The following is a 21,357-nucleotide window of genomic DNA, read 5'->3' as shown; positions in this document are numbered from 1 at the left end:
CACAAGGAGTCTGCTGGAAAATACAGTATAAGCGAGTGAATAAGTGAAAGTGCTTGTATTTTTTGTTCTTTCCCTCCTTCCCCGTCTGCTCAGGCACATTTGTCCTCTGATGTCACAGATTAAATATATGCTTACTCAGACGTTCTTCCGAATATAGCTCCAGGACAATCAGGTAATGTAATCCCTCCACGCAGATAAAGCCACTCCATGGGTCTGGCCAGGAGAAGGAGTCCTGAGGTCTGCAAAAATTTCCAGCGATATTAACTTGAAAATGAAAAAAAATAGTAGTTGATATAATCATAACTATTTTATGTGTGTATGCAATGTATCACATAATAGTGTGTTGTTTTGTGTTGAGTTAAAGGGGTTGTCTTTGATATTGATGGTCTATCCTCAGGATAGGTCATCAATATCAGATCGGCGCAGGGTCTGTTCGAGGAGACCACGGTGCTCCGGTGAGTGCTGCTGTGGCCTCTTCCTAGGACAGTGATGTAACATTCATCGGTTGCATGACCTGGCTGCATTCAAGGGAATGGGGCTAGGCTGCAATGCCAGTCACAGCCAGTATCCATTGGATGGTGCTGTGCTTGGTGAGCTGTCAGGAGGCTGTGGCACTCGCCAAACAACTTATCGGCAAGGGACCCGGGTGTCGGAGCCCCGCTGATCAGATGCTGATGATTTATCCAGAGGATATCCTTTAACTGTTTTTCTAGCTGTGTGACTGGTACTTTTACTTTCACTTTGTGCCGTTATCTAATAACCCTGATCTATAAACACTTATTTAAACCACATTCTTATCAGTAAGGCTACTTTCACACTCGCGTTTGGTGCGGATCCGTCATGGATCTGTTCAGATAATACAACCGTCTGCATCCGTTCAGAACGGATCTGTTTGTATTATCTTTAACATAGCCAAGACGGATCGGTTTTCTATTGTGCCAGATTGTGTCATAGAAAACGGATCCGTCCCCATTGACTTACATTGTGTGTCAGAACGGATCCGTTTGACTCAGTTTCGTCAGACGGACACCAAAACGCTGCAGGCGGCCTCCAAAGCGGAACGGAGACGGATCGGAGGCAAACTGATGCGTTCTGAGCGGATCCTTTTCCATTCAGAATGCATTAAGGCAAAACTGATCCGTTTTGGACCGCTGAGCCCTGAGCGGATCTCACAAACGGAAAGCCAAAGCGCCAGTGTGAAAGTAGCCTAAAATATGAACTGAGCTACAGTCATAGCCGTAAATGTTGGCGCCCCAGAAATGTTTTTAAGAAAATGAAGTATTTCTCACAGAAAAGTATTGCAGTAACACACGTTAATACACAGTAACACAGTAACACACGTTTTGCTATACACATGTTTATTCCCTTTGTGTGTATTGGAACAAAACCAAAAAAGGGAGGAAAAAAGCAAATTGGACATAATGTCACCAAACTCCAAAAATGGGCTGGACACAATTATTGGCACCCTTTCAAAATTGTGGATAAATAAGATTGATTCAAGCATGTGATGCAAGTAACAGGTGTGGGCAATATAGAAATCACACATGAAAGCAGATACAAAGGAGAGAAGGTCACTTAGTCTTTGCATTGTGTGTCTGTGTGCGCCACACTACGCATGGACAACACAAAGAGGAGAAGACAACTGTCTGAGGACTTGAGAACCAAAATGGTGGAACAATATCAACAATCTGAAGGTTACAAGTCCATCTCCAGAGATCTAGATTTGCCTTTGTCCACAGTGCGCAACATTATCAAGAAGTTCGCAACCCGTGGCGCTGTGGCTCATCTCCCTGGGCGTGGACGGAAGAGAAAAATTGATGAAAGGTGTCAACGCAGGAAAGTCTGGATGGTGGATAATCAGCCCCAAACAAGTTCCAAAGATATTCAAGCTGTCCTGCAGGCTCGGGGAGCTTCAGTGTCAGCGCCAACTATCCGTCGACATTTAAATGAAATGAAACGCTATGGCAGGAGACCCAGGAGGACCCCACCGCTGACACAAAGACATAAAAAAGCAAGACTACATTTTGCAAAAATAAACTTGAGTAAGCCAAAATCCTTTTGGGAAAACGTCTTGTGGACAGATGAGACCAAGATAGAGCTTTTTGGTAAAGCACATCATTCTACTGTTTACCGAAAACGGAATGAGGCCTACAACGAAAAGAACACAGTACCTACAGTGAAATATGGTGGAGGTTCATTGATGTTTTGGGGTTGTTTTGCTGCCTCTGGCACTGGGTGTCTTGAATGTGTGCAAGGCATCATGACATCGGAGAATGACCAACAGATTTTGGGTCGCACTGTAGAGCCCGGTGCCAGAAAGCTGGGTTTGCCTCCGAGATCTTGGGTCTTCCCAGCAGGACAATGACCCCAAACATACGTCAAAAGGCACCCAGAAATGGATGGCAACAAAGCGCTGGAGAGTTCTGAAGTGGCCAGCAATGAGTCCAGATCTAAATCCCATTGAACACCTGTGGAGAGACCTTGCTGTTGGGAAAAGCCGCCCTTCCGATAAGAGAGACCTGGAGCAGTCTGCTAAGGAAGAGTGGTCCAAAATTCCGGGTGAGAGGGGTCAGAAGCTTATTGATGGTTATAGGAAGCGACTGATTTCAGTTTTTTCCCCCAAAGGGTGTGCAACCAAATATTAAGTTAAGGGTGCCAATAATTTTGTCCAGCCCATTTTTGGAGTTTGGTGACATTATGTCCAATTTGCTTTTTTCCTCCCTTTTTTGGTTTTGTTCCAATACACACAAAGGGAATAAACATGTGTACAGCAAAACATTGGGGGCGCCTTGAAACCGAACTAGAGTATAAATCAATTTCCGAAGTTATTATGTGAAGTCTCGCGAGACTTTGCGGAGTAATAACTTCGGCTCATCGGAGCCAATACATTCTAACACTGTACGGAGCTCCTGCTCCGTACAGTATTGAAACAAAGTTTTATCCGAATCGACTTTGAATGTTTCATCAGAAGTCGATTCTCTCATCCCTTATTACAATGATTATGCTCCATTTGAAGACAGAAAAAGCATAACGTGGATGCTTCATTATCCTGGTATTTTCAGACTATAAAACACATATGAAGAATAATACACAATCCTGGCAAATAGAATAATTGCTTTTCCACGCAGGTCTGGCAAATATAAGTGCACAGTAAGGAATAAAGCTTTCATCTCTAATTGTGGCTCATCTGAGTTAATAATGAACATACATGACGATTGTATCTGGAGTACGTAGCTTATCCCAATAATACTTCATACTGGGAAATAAGGGTGCACAGTATGTCCCCTTTGCGGTTCCTTATGGATTGTATTAAATGGATATTCCCATCTGGGACACTGATGGCCTATCACTAGGATACGCTATTGGGGTCCATTCACACGTCCGCAAAATGGGTCTGCATCCGTTCCGCAATTTTGCGGAACGGGTGCAGACCCATTCATTCTCAATGGGGCCAGAATGTGCTTCCGTTTCCGCAAAAAAATAGAACATGTCCTATTCTTGTCGGACAAGATTAGGCATTTTCTAATTATAGTGCCGGCGATGTGTGGTCCGCAAATTGCGGAATGCACATTGCCAGTGTCCGTGATTTGCGGATCCGCAAAACACTTACGGACGTGTGAATGGACCCTTAATGTCAGATAGGTGTGGGTCATGGGTCTCACTCCTATCTCCAAAACAGGACCCCAAAGTGAACAGAGAGCAGCCAGGCCTGAATGGCCACCCTCTGTTCATCGCTGTGGGAGCTCTTCTATTTCCATCAGTCCAATAGCGGTGAATGGAGAGGGGACTGTGCTTGCAGAGTTTGCCCTCCATTTACAGTTTTGAGACTTTTGAAAACAGCCGTGTTCGCTCGCCTATGTATGGAACTCCCACGGAGATGAAAGGAGAGCATGCTGCGCCTGCGCAGTGTTCTCTCATTTACTTCAGGAGGTCCATTCTCTAGATAGAAGCAGGTCCCAGAAGGTGGTATTTGTAATTATCTGACATCAATGGCCAGGCTTGGACTGGCCCACCGGGGAACAGGTGAATCCCCCGGTGGGCCCCTGTGCAAGGTGGGACCCTAGTCCTCTACTCAAGTGGCACATGGCACCGTAGACTGACATACAAATAGGCTGGCTGAGATGTTATACAGTACATTGCCAATGTCCATATAAAAAAACTGGGTTGTGTGGGGAGGTAGTATATGCATGTAGCTTTACAGTGGGCCCCCAGAATAAATTTTACTGATGGGCCCTGGGTTTCCCAGTACAACAATGTCGATGGCGTATCCTAGTGATATGCCCCAGGTGAGCCAACCCCTTTAAAATTCCCTTTATTTTCTTTGCTATGTTAAAGGGGTTATCCAAGACTGAACAACCCCACCCACAATTCCCGGACCCATGATAATGACCATACTTACCTGGTCCTCAACGCTGGTTTCCTTCCCGATCGCTCCACGGCCTTCTTTGCATCTCTCCCATCGACAGGAGGTGCAGCCAATAACAGGCCGCAGTGATGACCTACGCAGGCGCAGTCAGCATCTCATGTCCGGGCATTGTGGGGGGATTGTTCAGTCTTGGATAACCCCTTTAAGTATTTGCATCATAATTATTCATCAGGATTGTTAAGTCTGGAATACTTAACATATATTAACGTACACAATACTACCGTGTTTCCCCGAAAAATAAGACAGGGTCTTATATTATTTTTTTCTCGGAAAGAAGGGTTAGGGCTTAAAATTGGGGTAGGGCTTATTTTTGCTCCATGAACATGTTTTATATAGACAGTGGACAGTGTTTATTTTAAATATGACTATAACCCCCCTCATCCATAGGAATGCACCCATATACTGCAGTACATGGGTGCATTCCTATGGATGAGGGGGGTTATAGTCATATTTGCTACACATTTTTCATTCTTGTACCGTATATTGCCCCTGAGCTGTCCTTACCCAAGGGACCTAAGCAGCAATCTACGGTACCAGGGAGAGCAGACACGGCACAGAAGAGATGTAGGGAGCTCCTCTAGGCAGCAGAGAGGAGAAGGAGAACCTCCTGCTGCCTCCTTCATGTAAGTAAGAACGTGCGGGCTGGCGGCAGTACAGGGCATACAGAGAAGCCGCCAGCCCGCCCAACGTGAAAGTGAAGGGAAGCGCGGGCTGCCGGCATAATTTAGCATTTAGTGAAGCCGCTAGTCCGCCCGTCAGGTGCTGCTTAGTGTCTCGATGTAAGGGCGCGGGCTGGCGACATAACTTAGCTAATTTACTGAAGCCTGTGCTGCCCGCCCGCCCACAGTTTCATGGCAGCTCAGGAGCCATTAGTGAGCGCTCCTTAGCTGCTGCAGCCCGCACATTTCCCCCACCTTCCCTTTATATAGAAAAAAATACTGCTGTATCTAGGGCTTATTTTTGGAGGAGGGCGTATATTTTAAGCCTACTCCAAAAACCGTGCAAAATAGCGCTAGGGCTTATTATTGGGGAAACACGGTAATCAAAGGGGCAAAGTATGCACCCATCGCTGTTCCATATGGATTAAATAACCTATCCTTTGGAGATTGTGCTTTTTCTCATGTAATAATGAAAAAGTACATTTCGTGATAATTTATTTTATGTGAAACCTTATTCAACTACATAAACAACTATTATATCAATTTACTAAATTGAAAATTACCCCCAGTTTTTCTACAGATCAGCATTCTGGAAGCCATGATGTGTGGAGACTACAGGCTGTGCTCTCCCCCCAGACCCCTATGTGAATGTGTATGTGACAACTACAGCTAGAAGATTAAACTTTGGGTGAAAAAAGGAGAAGAAGGCATCACACAACGAGATGACTTTGTGGCATGTTGTATCTGTAATAGAAGCCACAGAACCTAGCCTTTATTATATCAATAGTAATACGTAATACATAAGGGGTAGAGCAAGCCCCCATTGCTGTTCCTTAAGATTTGGCTGCATCAACAATTTGTTTGGGGCACAAATAACACATAATAACCTAGAAGGATGCACCTACTGCGTTCCTGGTGCATGCCCTACAGTGATTGTGCCCATTCTAAAACTTCAGTGGCACATCATCCTGCCCCATACACAGGCGGCAGCCATATTCCAGTTGATAGTATCCGTGTTAAATAGTTAATCTGCACTGCATGTGAGATGCAGCCTCAGACGTGTGTTTGACGGCTCAGTACTTAATGATGTCAGCGAGCTGCTCTAAGTCGCTATTAATACGCTCTAACACTCAGCATGCGGCTCAATTAGTGCTTCTTGTGTTTACAAATTATCTAAGAAGCAAATCGTCTCATCCCGAGAGGTAAGATTCGTCTCATTTTACCGCTTACATTTGTGAATTTGCTTCCATTGTGATTGATCGCTACGATATATCGATCAGTCATAACACTAAAACAATGGCACCTATCAAGGGGAGATATATTAGGCAGCAACTGAACAATTAGTTCTTTAAGTTGATGTGTTGGAAGCGGGTAAGTGTGAGGATCTGAGAGACTTTGACAATAGCGATGTGTAGACAACGGGGTCAGAACATCTCCAGAACCGCTGGTCTTGTGGGGCGCTCCCAGGATGTAGTGATTAGTATCTACCAGAAGTGGTCCGAGAGAGGATGTCACGGATGGAGTTGCAGAAAGCTGGAACTTATAAATAAACATCCGACTGGCTTGATCCCAAACTAAGGAGCATATGGGTGAGCCCTATAAAACCCTTAGAGCTCTCCCTGACTGCTATGCCCATGCAAAGGTCTTTATGGTAGTTGATTGCATGCCCGCATACCTCATACTGTGTGACACCTGAAAACCCTATAATAGTGAGGGGACACGACCACCGGCTCCCTGCACTTAATACGGACGGAGTCAGGGTCACCTAGAATCAAGCCAGCAAGTAAACACAAATAAAGGAAACAGACTTATCTGAGGAATCAGGAGAATCCAGCAGTGAACAACTCATCCAGGAAGAAGTATAAACCGCAAAGTGAGGCAGTATGGGAGGGAATATAAAGGGAGACAATTAGTGTAAATAGGTGACAGCTGGGAGAAGGAAAGGAGATGACAAAGTGAAACCAAAACAAAGAACGTCATGCAAGAGGTAGAGAAGAACGTCTAACAGACCTTCTCACAGGACTGGCGGTGACAGAGGACTGGCCACAGGGTGCCCAAGGCTCCTGGAAACTGAAGGCTAGCCCAGCTGGTGTGATCCCACAAAAGAGTTATCATACAGCAAATTACTGACAACATTACTGCTGGCGATCATAGAAGGGTGTCAGAACACACAAGACAGTTTGTTGCGTATCGGGCTGCATAGCCATATAGTACACAATATTAGCAAGGTCGTTTTCATATTATGCTTGGTGTATGTATATTGCTTATAAATTTAGGCCACGCTAAAACAATGGGATTTTACAAAATGTAGACAAAAAAAAAAAAGAAAAAATATTCAAAACAATTTTACAATTAGAAAAATAAATAATTCTGTAACAATTGGAAAACAAAATGCAAAAGACTACAGGTTGTATTACATACAGCGATACAGCAGGCGATTGTCGGGAGGGAATCATTCCTTCCCAGCAATCGCCTGCTCATTAGCGGAGGAGACCACTGCTATTACACGCAGCGATCTCTTCCACAGTATTGGAAGGAGCGATCGTTAATGCCAACGCTCATCCTCATACTGACTAGTTGTTTGCCGGCAGCAGATCGCGATTACACAGCATGATTTGCCGCCTGCAAACGATGATTTTTAGACCAGAATGTGGTTTGCTCGTTCACTGGGCAATCGTCGGCAGTATTATACCGCCAGATCATCGCTAACGAGCATTACTCCGGACTCTCATTAGCGATGACACATTCAGTGCTTGATCAGTGATTACCGTCAGTGATTGTGAGACAAAACCAGGAGCCTCCACACAGATAAGGTATAAAGCTTTATGCACATGACCGTATGTATTTTGCAGTCTGCAAATTGCGCATATGCAAAATACGTATACCGTCCGTGTTGCATCCACACAGTTTGCGGACAGTATAGGACATGTTCTATTCTTTTGTGGAACGGAGATACAAATGTGGAATGCGCACAGACAGTTGCCTGCCTAGAGTGTTTGTCACCCGGGGCGGGTCCTATCTTTGACACCCCGCCAATACTTTAAAAAAATGGTACCCCCTCACAGTAGTATTGTCCTCATTGTACAACCTTCAGTAGTTATGCCCACATTGTGCCCTCTCTCAGAAGTTATGCCCACATTGTGCCCCCCTCACAGAAGTTATGCCCTCTGTGCCCCTTTCACAGTTGTAATGCCCTCTTTGTGCCCCCTTCACAGTTATGATCCCCATTGTGCCCCCTTTATAGTAATAATGCCCACTATGCCCCCTCCATAGTAGAAATCCCCATTGTGCCCCCTTCACAGCAATAATGCACTCTGTGGTCCCTTCATTGTAGTAATGCCCTCTGGCTCTGTGCCCCCTCCATAGTAGAAATGCTCATTGTGCCCCCTTCACATTAGTAATGCCCTCTGTACCCCCCTCCATAGTAGTACTGCCCTCTGTGCCCCCTCTATAGTAATAAAGCCCTCTGTGCCCCCTCTGTATAAAAAAAACAAAAAACAAAACACTAACTACTCACCTTGTCCCGTTCCTGAAGCTCACAGTCCTCTCTTCCCTGCAGGCACAGATCGCTCTGCAGCACTGTGTGTGGGCGGAGCTTATGCTGATTTCTAGGCTGCAGGCTCCGCCTACACAGGCCGGCAACGCGATCTGTGCCTGCAGGCTGACTGGTGGTGCAGGGAGAAGTCTTCCTGCTTTACCATTCTGTGTGCCGCCGGCCTGAAGGAGGAGCGCGGGGAGCCGAGCGGTGAGTGACAGGACCCCAGCTCCCAGCGCTCATTGCTTCTTGCACCCCCCTGAGAGCAGTCACTCGGGGTGGACCCCCCCCATGCCCTTAGTACGCCACTCATCATCCGTGTACTTTCTGCATCCATATGTCGGTTCCGCAAAAAGATTGAATATTTCTGCAAAATGTGAACTTATTCTTATTGAAAATTATCCATCACTTCACATTGGATACAGACATGCAGATTCTGTATTATTTCTTACTTTATGTTAATGCTGTAGCTTTTTTCATTTTTATTTATTTAAATGTTTTAAAAAACTTTTTTCCTGTTCTTCATACGTGTGAATTTAGCAGACAGGGGTTGAGCTGCTGTATACTGCTTGGATTTAAGAACAACTATGGGATTTTCCTTTCTAAAACCAATTATACAGAAAACTAGACTCTTAGGCTCCATTCACACGTCCGCAATTTTGTTCCGCATTTTGCGGAACGGAATTGCGGACCCATTCATTTCTATGGGGCAGCACGATGTGCTGCCCGGATACGGAATTGCGGACCCGCACTTCCGGGTCCGCAATTCTGTTCCCGAAAAAAATAGAACATGTCCTATTCTTGTCCGCAATTGCGGACAAGAATAGGCATATTCTATTAGTGCCGGCAATGTGCGGTCCGCAAAATGTGGAACCCACATTGCCGCTGTCCGTGTTTTGCGCAAAACACACACAGATATGTGAATGGACCCTTAATCCCTGGATTTCCTCTAAGGTGCTGATCTCTAACTTGTGGATTTTTCAGTTATTTCCAAACCACAACTGCCAGCATGCTGGGAGTTATAGTTTCACAATAGCTGGAAAGCACTCCTCTATGGGAAGCAATGTAAGAGTAGTTGTAGTTTCACCACCACCCCCCCACCCCCCTCCCCCCCCGGGATTGACAAGTCGCAGTGTTAGGGGCCTCGATCACCAACCCAGTGCTGCAAAAATGCAATGTCAATGCCATTCGGTGCCATTAAATAGACACCGCCACTTAGTCAGGCACCCAATGGTCCAAAAATCTTGGTGGTCCAACCAAACTAAAAATATGTCCTACAATCCTGTCTATTAGAGCTATCTGCTATCTGGGAGGCACCTGTGGTCATCTTCATCCTCAGTTTCCTGGTTTATGAATATAAGGCGAGGACGATAGAAATGCCCAAATTACTGTGGCAACAGAACAGGGAAAAGAACTCCACCTATCAATATGGATGTCGATGTCTCTATAATCATCTGGTGCCCAGATAAACCTATAGGATGGCTGAAGATGACTAGACTCTTATCTCACTTCACAGAACTTCTTTCCAAATGACCTATTGGGGCGTACGGGGGGTCCCAACTCAGCACCCTATTCTATGAGCGAGGCTCCCCTCTGGTGGACCCACTTGAATGCAAACAACTAAGTTTCATGGAGGGGTGCAGCTCGTTTAGGATATTTTTTCTTGCCCATCTATGCAGTTCATCAGGGATCATCCTGTTAATACTCTTTAGCCGCTCCCTCATACGTGTGTCAGGGCTTATCATCTACATAATCTATATGGCTGAAAGTTAGTCACGCTGGGGACACCATTTTATTTAAAGGGTTTCTATCACTTCGTTTCACCTATTTAGCTTTCAGACACTAGCGATCCGCTAGTGTCTGCTCTATCTAACCATCCTAATATAACTGTTTATTGGGCAGCCGTTTAGCTAAAAAAATAACTTATATAGATATGCAAATTAGCCTCTAGGTGCTATGAGGGCGTGATTAGCACCTAGAGGCTCCGTCTACCTTAACAAACTGCCGCCGCCCAGCGCGTCCCTCCAGCCCGCCCATCTCCTCCGGAATGCGATGCTCCTCGTATTCGGCGCATGCGCAGTGAATGTCTGATCGCTTCCCTGCTCCGACATCTCCACTGCGCCTGTTCCTCGGAGCACTATGACGTCATCGGCGCAGGCGCAGTGGAGATGTCTGAGCAGGGAAGCGATCAGACATTCACTGCGCATGCGCCGAATACGAGGAGCATCGCATTCCGGAGGAGATGGGCGGGCTGGAGGGACGCGCTGGGCGGCGGCAGTTTGTTAAGGTAGACGGAGCCTCTAGGTGCTAATCACGCCCCCATAGCACCTAGAGGCTCATTTGCATATCTATATAAGTTATTTTTTTAGCTAAACGGCAGGACAATAAGCTCTTATATTAGGATGGTTAGATAAAGCAGACACTAGCGGATCGCTAGTGTCTGAAAGCTAAATAGGTGAAACGAAGTGATAGAAACCCTTTAAAGGGGTATGACCAATAGCAAGGAAATCATCACTCCATGGGTTCCACAAGGAGAGATATTCACAAATAGGGATTGGTGATCCCATTCAATCTAGATCAGGCTTGCTCAACCTGTGGCCCTCCAGCTGTTGCAAAACTACAACTCCCAGCATGCCCGAACAGCCTACAGCTATCAGCCTACAGCAGGGCATTGTGGGAGTTGTAGTTTTACAACAGCTGGAGGGCCGCAGGTTGAGCATCCCTGATTTAGATCAACCCGTATTTTATACGGCTGGACGCAGACTTTCTATTGGCTTTGGGCTGGGATGAGTACCCATACATATAACATATACTGTGATGTGGAAAGGTATCTGCCCCTGTTTATGGAATATTAGATCTAATTGCTTTGTCGGGGAGGTCTCCTGCTGACCTCGCGGATGCCCTTCTGGAGGTGGTCTCCAGGTCTTACGGAGCTAGCTTACACATGGCTCCCCGTATACTGCTTATACAATGTCCTTGTGCAGATGTGATGAAAGTGGATTATTCCAGAAAAGTGCAACTGAGCATTTACAGAAGTGGCGGGAGCATAATCTGATTACATGTTTGCATACACTGAATCCTTCTCTAAAGCCGCCCACATCCCGGCTGTCGAGGAGAGGATCACAGAGCATGCAGGACGAAAGAAGGACGACACCGTGATGAATTGCATCTAACAGAGTTACACTATGTTCCTCTTTATCCCCCCATGTTGCTCAGATTAAGGTCTGTGGAGGCCTTTAGTTTACTGCCCTGGAGAAAGGGTGCTTGGGAGTCTGGACATTTGAGGACATTTGCCCCTACGGCTGCTATGCAAAGCCATCAACACACTACTTTGGTGCACTTTGAGAACGTGACTTATGCCATTGTTTTCACTTATACAGTTTCATACTGTTGAATTGCATTTTGTATGATCCATCCTGCTCATTGCACCGGTTAATGCACAGCCAGTTCACACTAAGAGACTTTGAAAATGTCCATCCTGTTCACTGAAAAGCTGGTAATTGACCACTGCTGTCATAAGGGACAATGCCTGGAAAAGCCAGACACCGTGAACTTGTGACCATCTGGTTTAGCTGTTCATGGCAGCCTTGAACTGCAACATTGTGTTTGTTAGGCTGTGCTTCTCCAGCTTCCTCCTCCCACTAGAAGGTCCTGGATTAACTAGAAACTGTATATAAGGAGAGCAGTTCGAGCCCCTAGAGATCTGCGGACAGGGACCAACATTTAGTAGGAGAGATTCTGTCAGACTGCATGAGTGACCAAAAGAAGACGCTGAGAAAGGGATACTCTGCCATACATCCTGGGCCACCAGCCTTTGGCCAGCGTACCAACCAAGAGAGGAACAGGCTTCTTCTGCCAGGGAGGAGACTGGAGAAGCCAGCTCAGTGCACTGCCTGTATTGTTTTGCACTTAAGTTGCTCCAGTAAAGAAGCACAGTGGTTTATTGCAAACCCTGTCTCCCTGGACATATTTCCCATTGGGATGCACCACACCTTACCATATCCTGTGGAGAGCAGCAACATGGGTTGACACCTTGACTAAGTCTTGGGGAACCCAGCGTAGCAATGGGGGCCACCTCAAACTTGGCCACTGCACTGGACATAAGATGAAAAGCTCTCTTCTAAGGCTACTTTCACACTGGCGTTTTGGCTTTCCGTTTGTGAGATCAGTTCATGGGCTCTCACAAGCGGTCCAAAACGGATCAGTTTTGCCCTAATGCATTCTGAATGGAAAAGGATCCACTCAGAATGCCTCAGTTTGCCTTCCGTATCGTCTCCATTCCGCTTTGGAGGCGGACACCAAAACTAAGCCAAACTGATCCGTTCTGACACACAATGTAAGTCAATGGGGATGGATCCATTTTCTAGGACACAATCTGGCACAATAGAAAACGGATCCGTCTTGGCTATGTTAAAGATAATACAAAACGGATCCGTTCTGAACGGATGCAGATGGTTGTATTATCTGAACGGATCTGTCTGTGCAGATCCATGACGGATCCGCACCAAATCCAAGTGTGAAAGTAGCCTAAGAGTAAAGTACTTCAAAAATATTGCCAACAGGTTAGCGCCATACTGTGTCTAAACAACACATAATACAACCATGCAGTGCCTATTTCATGCCACCACGTGGCAAACAAAAACAGTATCTCGCCTTACCGAGCCTACATAGTAGGGCCATACAGTGATCATATAACATGCAGTGCTTCAGTAATAATTTATAGCCCGTGCCACAAAATCTGAAAGAACTGGCGAGTGTTTGCAGATGGTTGACATGGGAAGTTTCTTAAATGGTTGGCGCCCTGGAGTAATTGCCCGTGTACCCATGCTGTAACCGAGGTTCATATGAACATTGATCGATATTGCTATGACTGAAGCTGTCATGTTTTTCCCGTTGTAGATGGAGCCGGATGACTCTGGAGGAGGGAAATTAACGAAACATGAGCCATTCAAAAGGAAACATCGATAAGTATCTACCAATTACTGGCCATTAGTAAATGTATGGGGACATATGGATATGCTATCCCAAATCCAGTGATGACCATGGACTATCCGAAGTCATGTGTCTGTTATGCCAATAAGAAAACCTTTAGTCTAGGTCTAGATGGCAACCTAATTGGAAGCAGTGACACTAGGACAACTCTACCGGCATGAGTAGAGACATCTCTAGGCCATTAGCAGTGTAGCTCAGGTCATGTAGACCAAACTATGAGAAAAATATGGAGTTAAGTTGTGGGGTAACACACCGGAAAAATAGGCAATGTTCTCCATCACGACCATAGTCTGTGGGGCTTTGAAGGTCCATAGTATTTATAGAGATTTTTTTCCCTTTACAGGATTAAAACAGTCACGCCATCAGATGCGACAGAACCGACTGAAATACAGGCCCAGGTCTCCATAACAATCACAGATACCAATGGCCAAGAGCCTCAGGAGAAAAGGAGAGAGTCTGTAGACCAAAATAACATTCAAGGTGGGCCTACTATAGAAGAACCAAATGAGGACAATGAAGAGGAAAATGCTGAGGAGGAAAAAGAAGATGAAGAAGAGAACAAGCCTGAAAAGCCAGAAGAAGCTGCACCAAAAGAAATACAGGAGACAAAAACATTGGCTCCATCAGAAAACAACCCACTGCCTCCAGCAAAAGCAGGTCCAACACCCAGAAAAGCACCAAAATTTAAACAGAGGGCGTCAAGGCAATTCAAGAGCAAACCACCAAAAAGGGGGATTCTAGGGTAAGAACATGGGAGTACTGGTCACTGATCAACCTTATTCAGCGATGGTAATGGCAAACTGAGCTGATTGTTTATGACTTCAGCTCTAACCACTTCACTATTTATTATAGACAGGTATCATACTGCCTTCTATGTCCAAGAATATAACTGCTATACTGCCTCCTATGTACAAGAATATAACTACCATAATACTGCTCCTATGTCCAAGAATATAACTACTATAATACTGCCTCCTATGTACAAGAATATAACTACTATAATACTGCTCCTATGTACAAGAATATAACTACTATAATACTGCTCCTATGTACAAGAATATAACTACTATAATACTGCCTCCTATGTACAAGAATATAACTACTATAATACTGCTCCTATGTCCAAGAATAGAACTACTATAATACTGCCTCCTATGTACAAGAATATAACTACCATAATACTGCTCCTATGTACAAGAATATAACTACTATAATACTGCCTCCTATGTACAAGAATATAACTACTATAATACTGCTCCTATGTCCAAGAATATAACTACTATAATACTGCCTCCTATGTACAAGAATATAACTACTATAATACTGCCTCCTATGTACAAGAATATAACTACTATAATACTGCCTCCTATGTACAAGAATAGAACTACTATAATACTGATCCTGTGTACAAGAATATAACTACTATAATACTGCTCCTATGTACAAGAATATAACTACTATAATACTGCCTTCTATGTACAAGAATATAACTACTATAATACTGCTCCTATGTACAAGAATATAACTACTATAATATTGCCTCCTATGTACAAGAATATAACTACTATAATACTGCCTCCTATGTACAGGAATATAACTACTATAATACTGCTCCTATGTGCAAGAATATAACTACTATAATACTGCTCCTATGTACAAGAATATAACTACTATAATACTGCTCCTATGTCCAAGAATATAACTACTATAATACTGCCTCCTATGTCCAAGAATATAACTACTATAATACTGCCTCCTATGTACAAGAATATAACTACTATAATACTGCTCCTATGTCCAAGAATATAACTACTATAATACTGCCTCCTATGTCCAAGAATATAACTACTATAATACTACTCTTATGTACAAGAATATAACTACTATAATACTGATCCTGTGTACAAGAATATAACTACTATAATACTGCTCCTGTGTACAAGAATATAACTACTATAATACTGCTCCTATGTACAAGAATATAACTACTATAATACTGCCTCCTATGTACAAGAATATAACTACTATAATACTGCTCCTATGTACAAGAATATAACTACTATAATACTGATCCTATGTACAAGAATATAACTACTATAATACTGATCCTATGTACAAGAATATAACTACTATAATACTGCTCCCTGTATACAAGAATATAACTACTATAATACTGCCTCCTATGTACAAGAATATAACTACTATAATACTGCCTCCTATGTACAAGAATATAACTACTATAATACTGATCCTGTGTACAAGAATATAACTACTATAATACTGATCCTGTGTACAAGAATATAACTACTATAATACTGCTCCTATGTACAAGAATATAACTACTATAATACTGCTCCTATGTACAAGAATATAACTACTATAATACTGCCTCCTATGTACAAGAATATAACTACTATAATATTGCCTCCTATGTACAAGAATATAACTACTATAATACTGCTCCTATGTACAAGAATATAACTACTATAATACTGATCCTGTGTACAAGAATATAACTACTATAATACTGCCTCCTATGTACAATAATATAACTACTATAATACTGCCTCCTATGTACAAGAATATAACTACTATAATACTGATCCTGTGTACAAGAATATAACTACTATAATACTGCTCCTATGTACAAGAATATAACTACTATAATACTGCTCCTATGTACAAGAATATAACTACTATAATACTGCCTCCTATGTACAAGAATATAACTACTATAATATTGCCTCCTATGTACAAGAATATAACTACTATAATACTGCCTCCTAAGTATAAGAATATAACTACTATAATACTGATCCTGTGTACAAGAATATAACTACTATAATACTGCCTCCTATGTACAAGAATATAACTACTATAATACTGCCTCCTATGTACAAGAATATAACTACTATAATACTGCTCCTATGTACAAGAATATAACTACTATAATACTGCTCCTATGTACAAGAATATTACTACTATAATACTGATCCTGTGTACAAGAATATAACTACTATAATACTGCTCCTATGTACAAGAATAGAACTACTATAATACTGCTCCTATGTACAAGAATATAACTACTATAATACTGCTCCTATGTACAAGAATATAACTACTATAATACTGCCTCCTAAGTATAAGAATATTTTAATGTATTTGTTTTTTATTCTTAGGTTACTTTTCATTAACTCATTTTTCTTTACTTTGACCTCAGTTTTGGAGATGATATTCCCGGCATGGATGGACTTGGTACAGGTAATAGCCGTTTTTTCTCTTTATATATATCAGGCATATTCTGTGTATCTTCTTCTGCTGTAGATTCAGTATATTATAAATCTGCTGAGCTCTGTAGGGATCACAGTCCTAGATTTCTGAATGGCTGCTTTGCTTGGTTCTAGAACCAGACAGAGTTGCTTCTTTAAACCATAGGAAAGTTGGGAGGCAGTAACTTTTAGACAGGGAATGTTTTTGTCTTTTAGTTTTTGGCCTTTTTTGTAGCATTTACTATAAAAAGCAAGAAACCTTACATAAAACTATTACCATGCAGAGATGCAGGGTCCCCATTGTGATAATTATTTTACTCCAAGCTGACAAAACGCACAACGCTTAAGAGGATTTTGCATCATCAATAATCTCCTTAAATTCCCCCCTCCCCCCTCTATCACACCCCTGATGGGAAAGTGAGGATTAGTGACAACTGGACATGATGCCATGGAGAAAATAATCCTCATTTACTGAACTAATAAAACTAAATGTGTGTCAACCCTTTTAGGAGCACCTGTCAGCAGGATCAACCCTATTAATCCAGGCATGCCGCCAAGTAGGGTTATCCTGTTGATTACAATGAAAATAGTCTTGTGAAAATCGGTTGAAGAGTTCCTGGGAAAAATACTTTTATTTTTCATAGAAATAAGAGCTTCTGTGCACCCAGGGGTGTGGCCAACACCAGGAAGATGAGCTGCAATGAAACACTTATTTGCATAAAGAATAGCAGTTTTTTTTTCCTGGGAATGCAGCAACCAATTTTCACAAGACAGGTATCATGCTAAAAAGCATGTAGGCCTAGTTTTATAGGGTTCATCCTGCTGACAGATGCTCTTTAAAAAAAAGGCCATATTATATCCCATGCAGAGATATACGAATCGATTCTACCAATTCGGAACTCATCCCAAATTTATTTTGATTCGTTTTGCAAGAGAGAGATGCATAATACTTCTCTGAGTAAGATGCAAAAAGAGGTTGGAAGAAATCCAGCTCCACTTGGTTAAAGGAATATAAATTTATTTAGCTTGCAGTAAAAACTCATCCATCAGTTTACAAAAATAGCAGTCTTGTCTACGCGTTTCGGGCTACCAGAGACAATTCCAGCCCTTCCTCATGACTTCTCCGAGTAAGAAATGCAAGCTATTTCTTCTTTCTAAGGGATAAGAGTACTGAGTGTCTCAAGAAAAAACTACCCTAGTTAGCAGAGTGGCTTTGAGGGGTGCTCTCTCTCATTAGGGAGACCAACTAGTATGCCTGAAGAGTATTGCAGTTTAGCCAACGCGGCATTTCTGGTGAACATATATTTAAATTAGCATATCTGCTGACATCATATAGGCTTAGTGTTCTTTTCTTTTTGGAAGGAAAGCTAATTTGCATACCTTTGGAAAAGATATTCAAATTAGCTTTCCTTTGGATGGCAGCAGATTTGCATGTACATTTCCCAGGCTGGACTACAATACTCTTCGTGCATATTAGGTGGTCTCTGTAATGAGCCAGAGCACCCCCAAGGCCACTAAGCTAATCAGGGCAATTTTCTCTTGAGACGCTCTTTTGGAAGGAGAACTGGCTTGCACATCTGCTCAGATAAGTATTACATCTTTCTCTCTCTGTCATACTTTTCTCTGGTTTTTGAGAGAATAAGAGACCATAGAGTGTTATATTGCCAATTTTCAAGGGAGCTGCAGCATTTTTAATTTGGGTAGAACCCATTGACTTTTTAAAATTGAATTTTTGGAGACAAATCGAATTTCAAAAAATTCGCTCATTCGCTTTTATGCTCCTGGGTCCCGATTTATAATATTGGTGTTTTATGTGGCAGAGGGGCCTCTGGGACCAGCTGTGGTTGCAACAGCTATAACTACGCCCCAGATTGGGGATAAAGTAGTCGACATAGAAGCAGACTTTCCATATGACTGTCAGTAATACTAAGTGCAGCGGAGACATAGATTGTGTTCCCTGCACCACTAATTTACCTAAATTATTTCTGGAAACCATCAAAGAGGGAGAGTGGACTGATACCTGCTCACCATAATGGTGCTGGAACCTTACATTCACTAAGTCAGATCCCTAAAAATGTGACAAACATAATTTGTGTCCCCCCACCAACCTCCTTCCTCTCCTTCCAGTGCAGCCAGGAGTTAGGGATTTCTCCTAGGCCCCATAAAAGATCTACCCATGCATTAAGAAGGCAAGAGCTAGTGTACACAACCCAGGCATCTATAGCATACATGTAGTGAGATAATACTGCCACCTAGTGCCCACAAAGTGTAATGGCTATAGGCTAATGGTCTCTTTCTCTTTCAGATATTACAGTGATTTGCCCCTGGGAGGCATTCAGTCACTTGGAGCTGCACGAGCTGGCCCAGTACGGGATCATCTGAAGGCCTATTACGCTAGAAGGGATCTCAATTAAAGTTAACCCCTCCATGATTATTATGGCGGACCTTTGAAGATTTAGAGAAATCCAGGGCTTTTATAAATGTAGAAAAACAATTTCTGCGCAGCTATCCAACGGGGATAAATGTCTCATTGATAGCTGGAGTCCATGAGGCAACTTTCCCTGGATGCCCACCTTTAGTGATGGCAGCCATATTGTGAGCGGAATCGGAAAGCCCACCAGGAAATAGAACAGTATTTATAACAGATTTCCCGTAGACAGGATTAGGCGACACCGGTTTTTTAAATACTCAGATTCATAAATTGCTTGCCTCTGCCATTATACATGTTACACCGTTACTCACTCTTTAAAGTGGTAGCATTTTGCAATGGCCAGAGTATGCGTGAAAGCAACAAGATAATACCGCCACCTAGTACGTACTAAGTGTAATTTGCCATTTTTTTCATCACTTCTCTTACCCCAAAAAAAGTTTAGTAAAATTTGATCAAAAAGTCATACACACTCCAAAATGGTATTAGTAAAAACTATAGACGGCCCCACCAAAAAATGAGGCCCCACACAGCTCCGTAGACCTAAGTTATGGGGGTCAGAATATGGCGATAAAAAAAAAATAAAGGTTTTTCAAAGTTTAAATTATTTTTTTCTCAAAGTATTAAAACATGAGAAAAACAATATAAATGTGCTATGGTGGTAATTGTACAGACCCCAAGAATGAAGGGCACAGGTCAGTTTTACCACCTAGGGAACGCGGTAAAACTTTTTTTTTCCCCAATTCTAACCCATTTGGATTTTTTTTCCCCGCTCCCCATTACATTGTATGCCATATTAAAGGGTGCCATTAGAAAGTACAAGTTATCCTGTAAAAAAACAAGCTATCTGAATGGAAAAACAAAAAAGTTATGGTTCTGGGAAGACAGAAAAATGAAAACGCAAAAATGAAACATCCTCAAAAGGGTTAAAAACGGTAGCATACTGCAATGGCCATGAGCTGTATCTTACAATGAACCGTGTTTATTCTGTGAAAGCAGTACTATAATACCGCCACCTAGTGCGTATGAGCTGTATCTTACAATGAACCGTGTTTATTCTGTGAAAGCAGTACTATAATACCGCCACCTAGTGCGTATGAGCTGTATCTTACAATGAACCGTGTTTATTCTGTGAAAGCAGTACTATAATACCGCCACCTAGTGCGTATGAGCTGTATCTTACAATGAACCGTGTTTATTCTGTGAAAGCAGTACTATAATACCGCCACCTAGTGCGTATGAGCTGTATCTTACAATGAACCGTGTTTATTCTGTGAAAGCAGTACTATAATACCGCCACCTAGTGCGTATGAGATGTATCTTACAATGAACCGTGTTTATTCTGTGAAAGCAGTACTATAATGCCGCCACCTAGTGCGTATGAGATGTATCTTGCAACGGCCAGCGTTTGTGTGAATGCAATATTATAATACCGCCATCTAGTGGGTATGAGAAGTAATTGCTACAGGTTTCTATAAAATCAGTTGCTATATAGCTATATATGTCCTAGCACAGACGTAATTAATTCCCCATCCCACATGCAGCCTGCACCTCATCTGTAATTCTGGGACGTACGGGTAAATGACTCGATTCTTTTGCTTTTTTTATGAAATATTTACTATTTTTCTATTTCAGTCAATTATCAGGACCATACAATACCTAGAAATACAGGGCCTCGTGTGGAAACTGCCTCCCAGGAAATGCAGCCTTTTTATAATCTCAGCCAATGAGAGCTCAGCTTTGATTTTCCAAGCTGCCCTGGAAAAATGAAAGGTAAACTCTGATTGGTTACTATGGGAAACCAGGCTGCATGTCCTGTGAAGCACTTACCACAATGAAGCCCCATAGTTTATAATCCTATAGATTGTATCCTTGGTCTCCATGTGTAATCCTGTGGAATAGAAAATAATTGTTTTGGCACAAATAAATTTTAAAACTGAACTGAGTTGTTTGTGTGGGTGTTCTTCAAGGAAAACGCTTCTTAAAGGGATAGAACCGCCAAATGCGGTGGCCCGAGGTAGCTTATATTGCTGTGTTATGCCTCATTC

The 21,357-nt window shown here is 42.7% G+C and overlaps 1 protein-coding gene across 1 annotated transcript; it reads left to right on the top strand.

The window, feature by feature from the left end:
* Window positions 1-6,178: 6,178 nt before the first annotated feature.
* On the top strand, window positions 6,179-20,171 carry LOC121008137 (neuroendocrine secretory protein 55-like). The gene is made up of 5 exons (XM_040440498.1): window positions 6,179-6,287; window positions 13,520-13,584; window positions 13,956-14,354; window positions 16,833-16,873; window positions 19,187-20,171. Exons 2-5 carry the CDS (start codon window positions 13,520-13,522, stop codon window positions 19,261-19,263), a joined length of 582 nt encoding a protein of 193 aa, XP_040296432.1. The 5' UTR covers window positions 6,179-6,287; the 3' UTR covers window positions 19,264-20,171.
* Window positions 20,172-21,357: the final 1,186 nt, after the last annotated feature.

The sequence above is a fragment of the Bufo bufo genome, chromosome 7 (assembly GCF_905171765.1).
Source record: "Bufo bufo chromosome 7, aBufBuf1.1, whole genome shotgun sequence".
Classification (NCBI taxonomy): Eukaryota; Metazoa; Chordata; class Amphibia; order Anura; family Bufonidae; genus Bufo; species Bufo bufo.
This window is presented reverse-complemented; position numbering and strand designations above follow the sequence as displayed.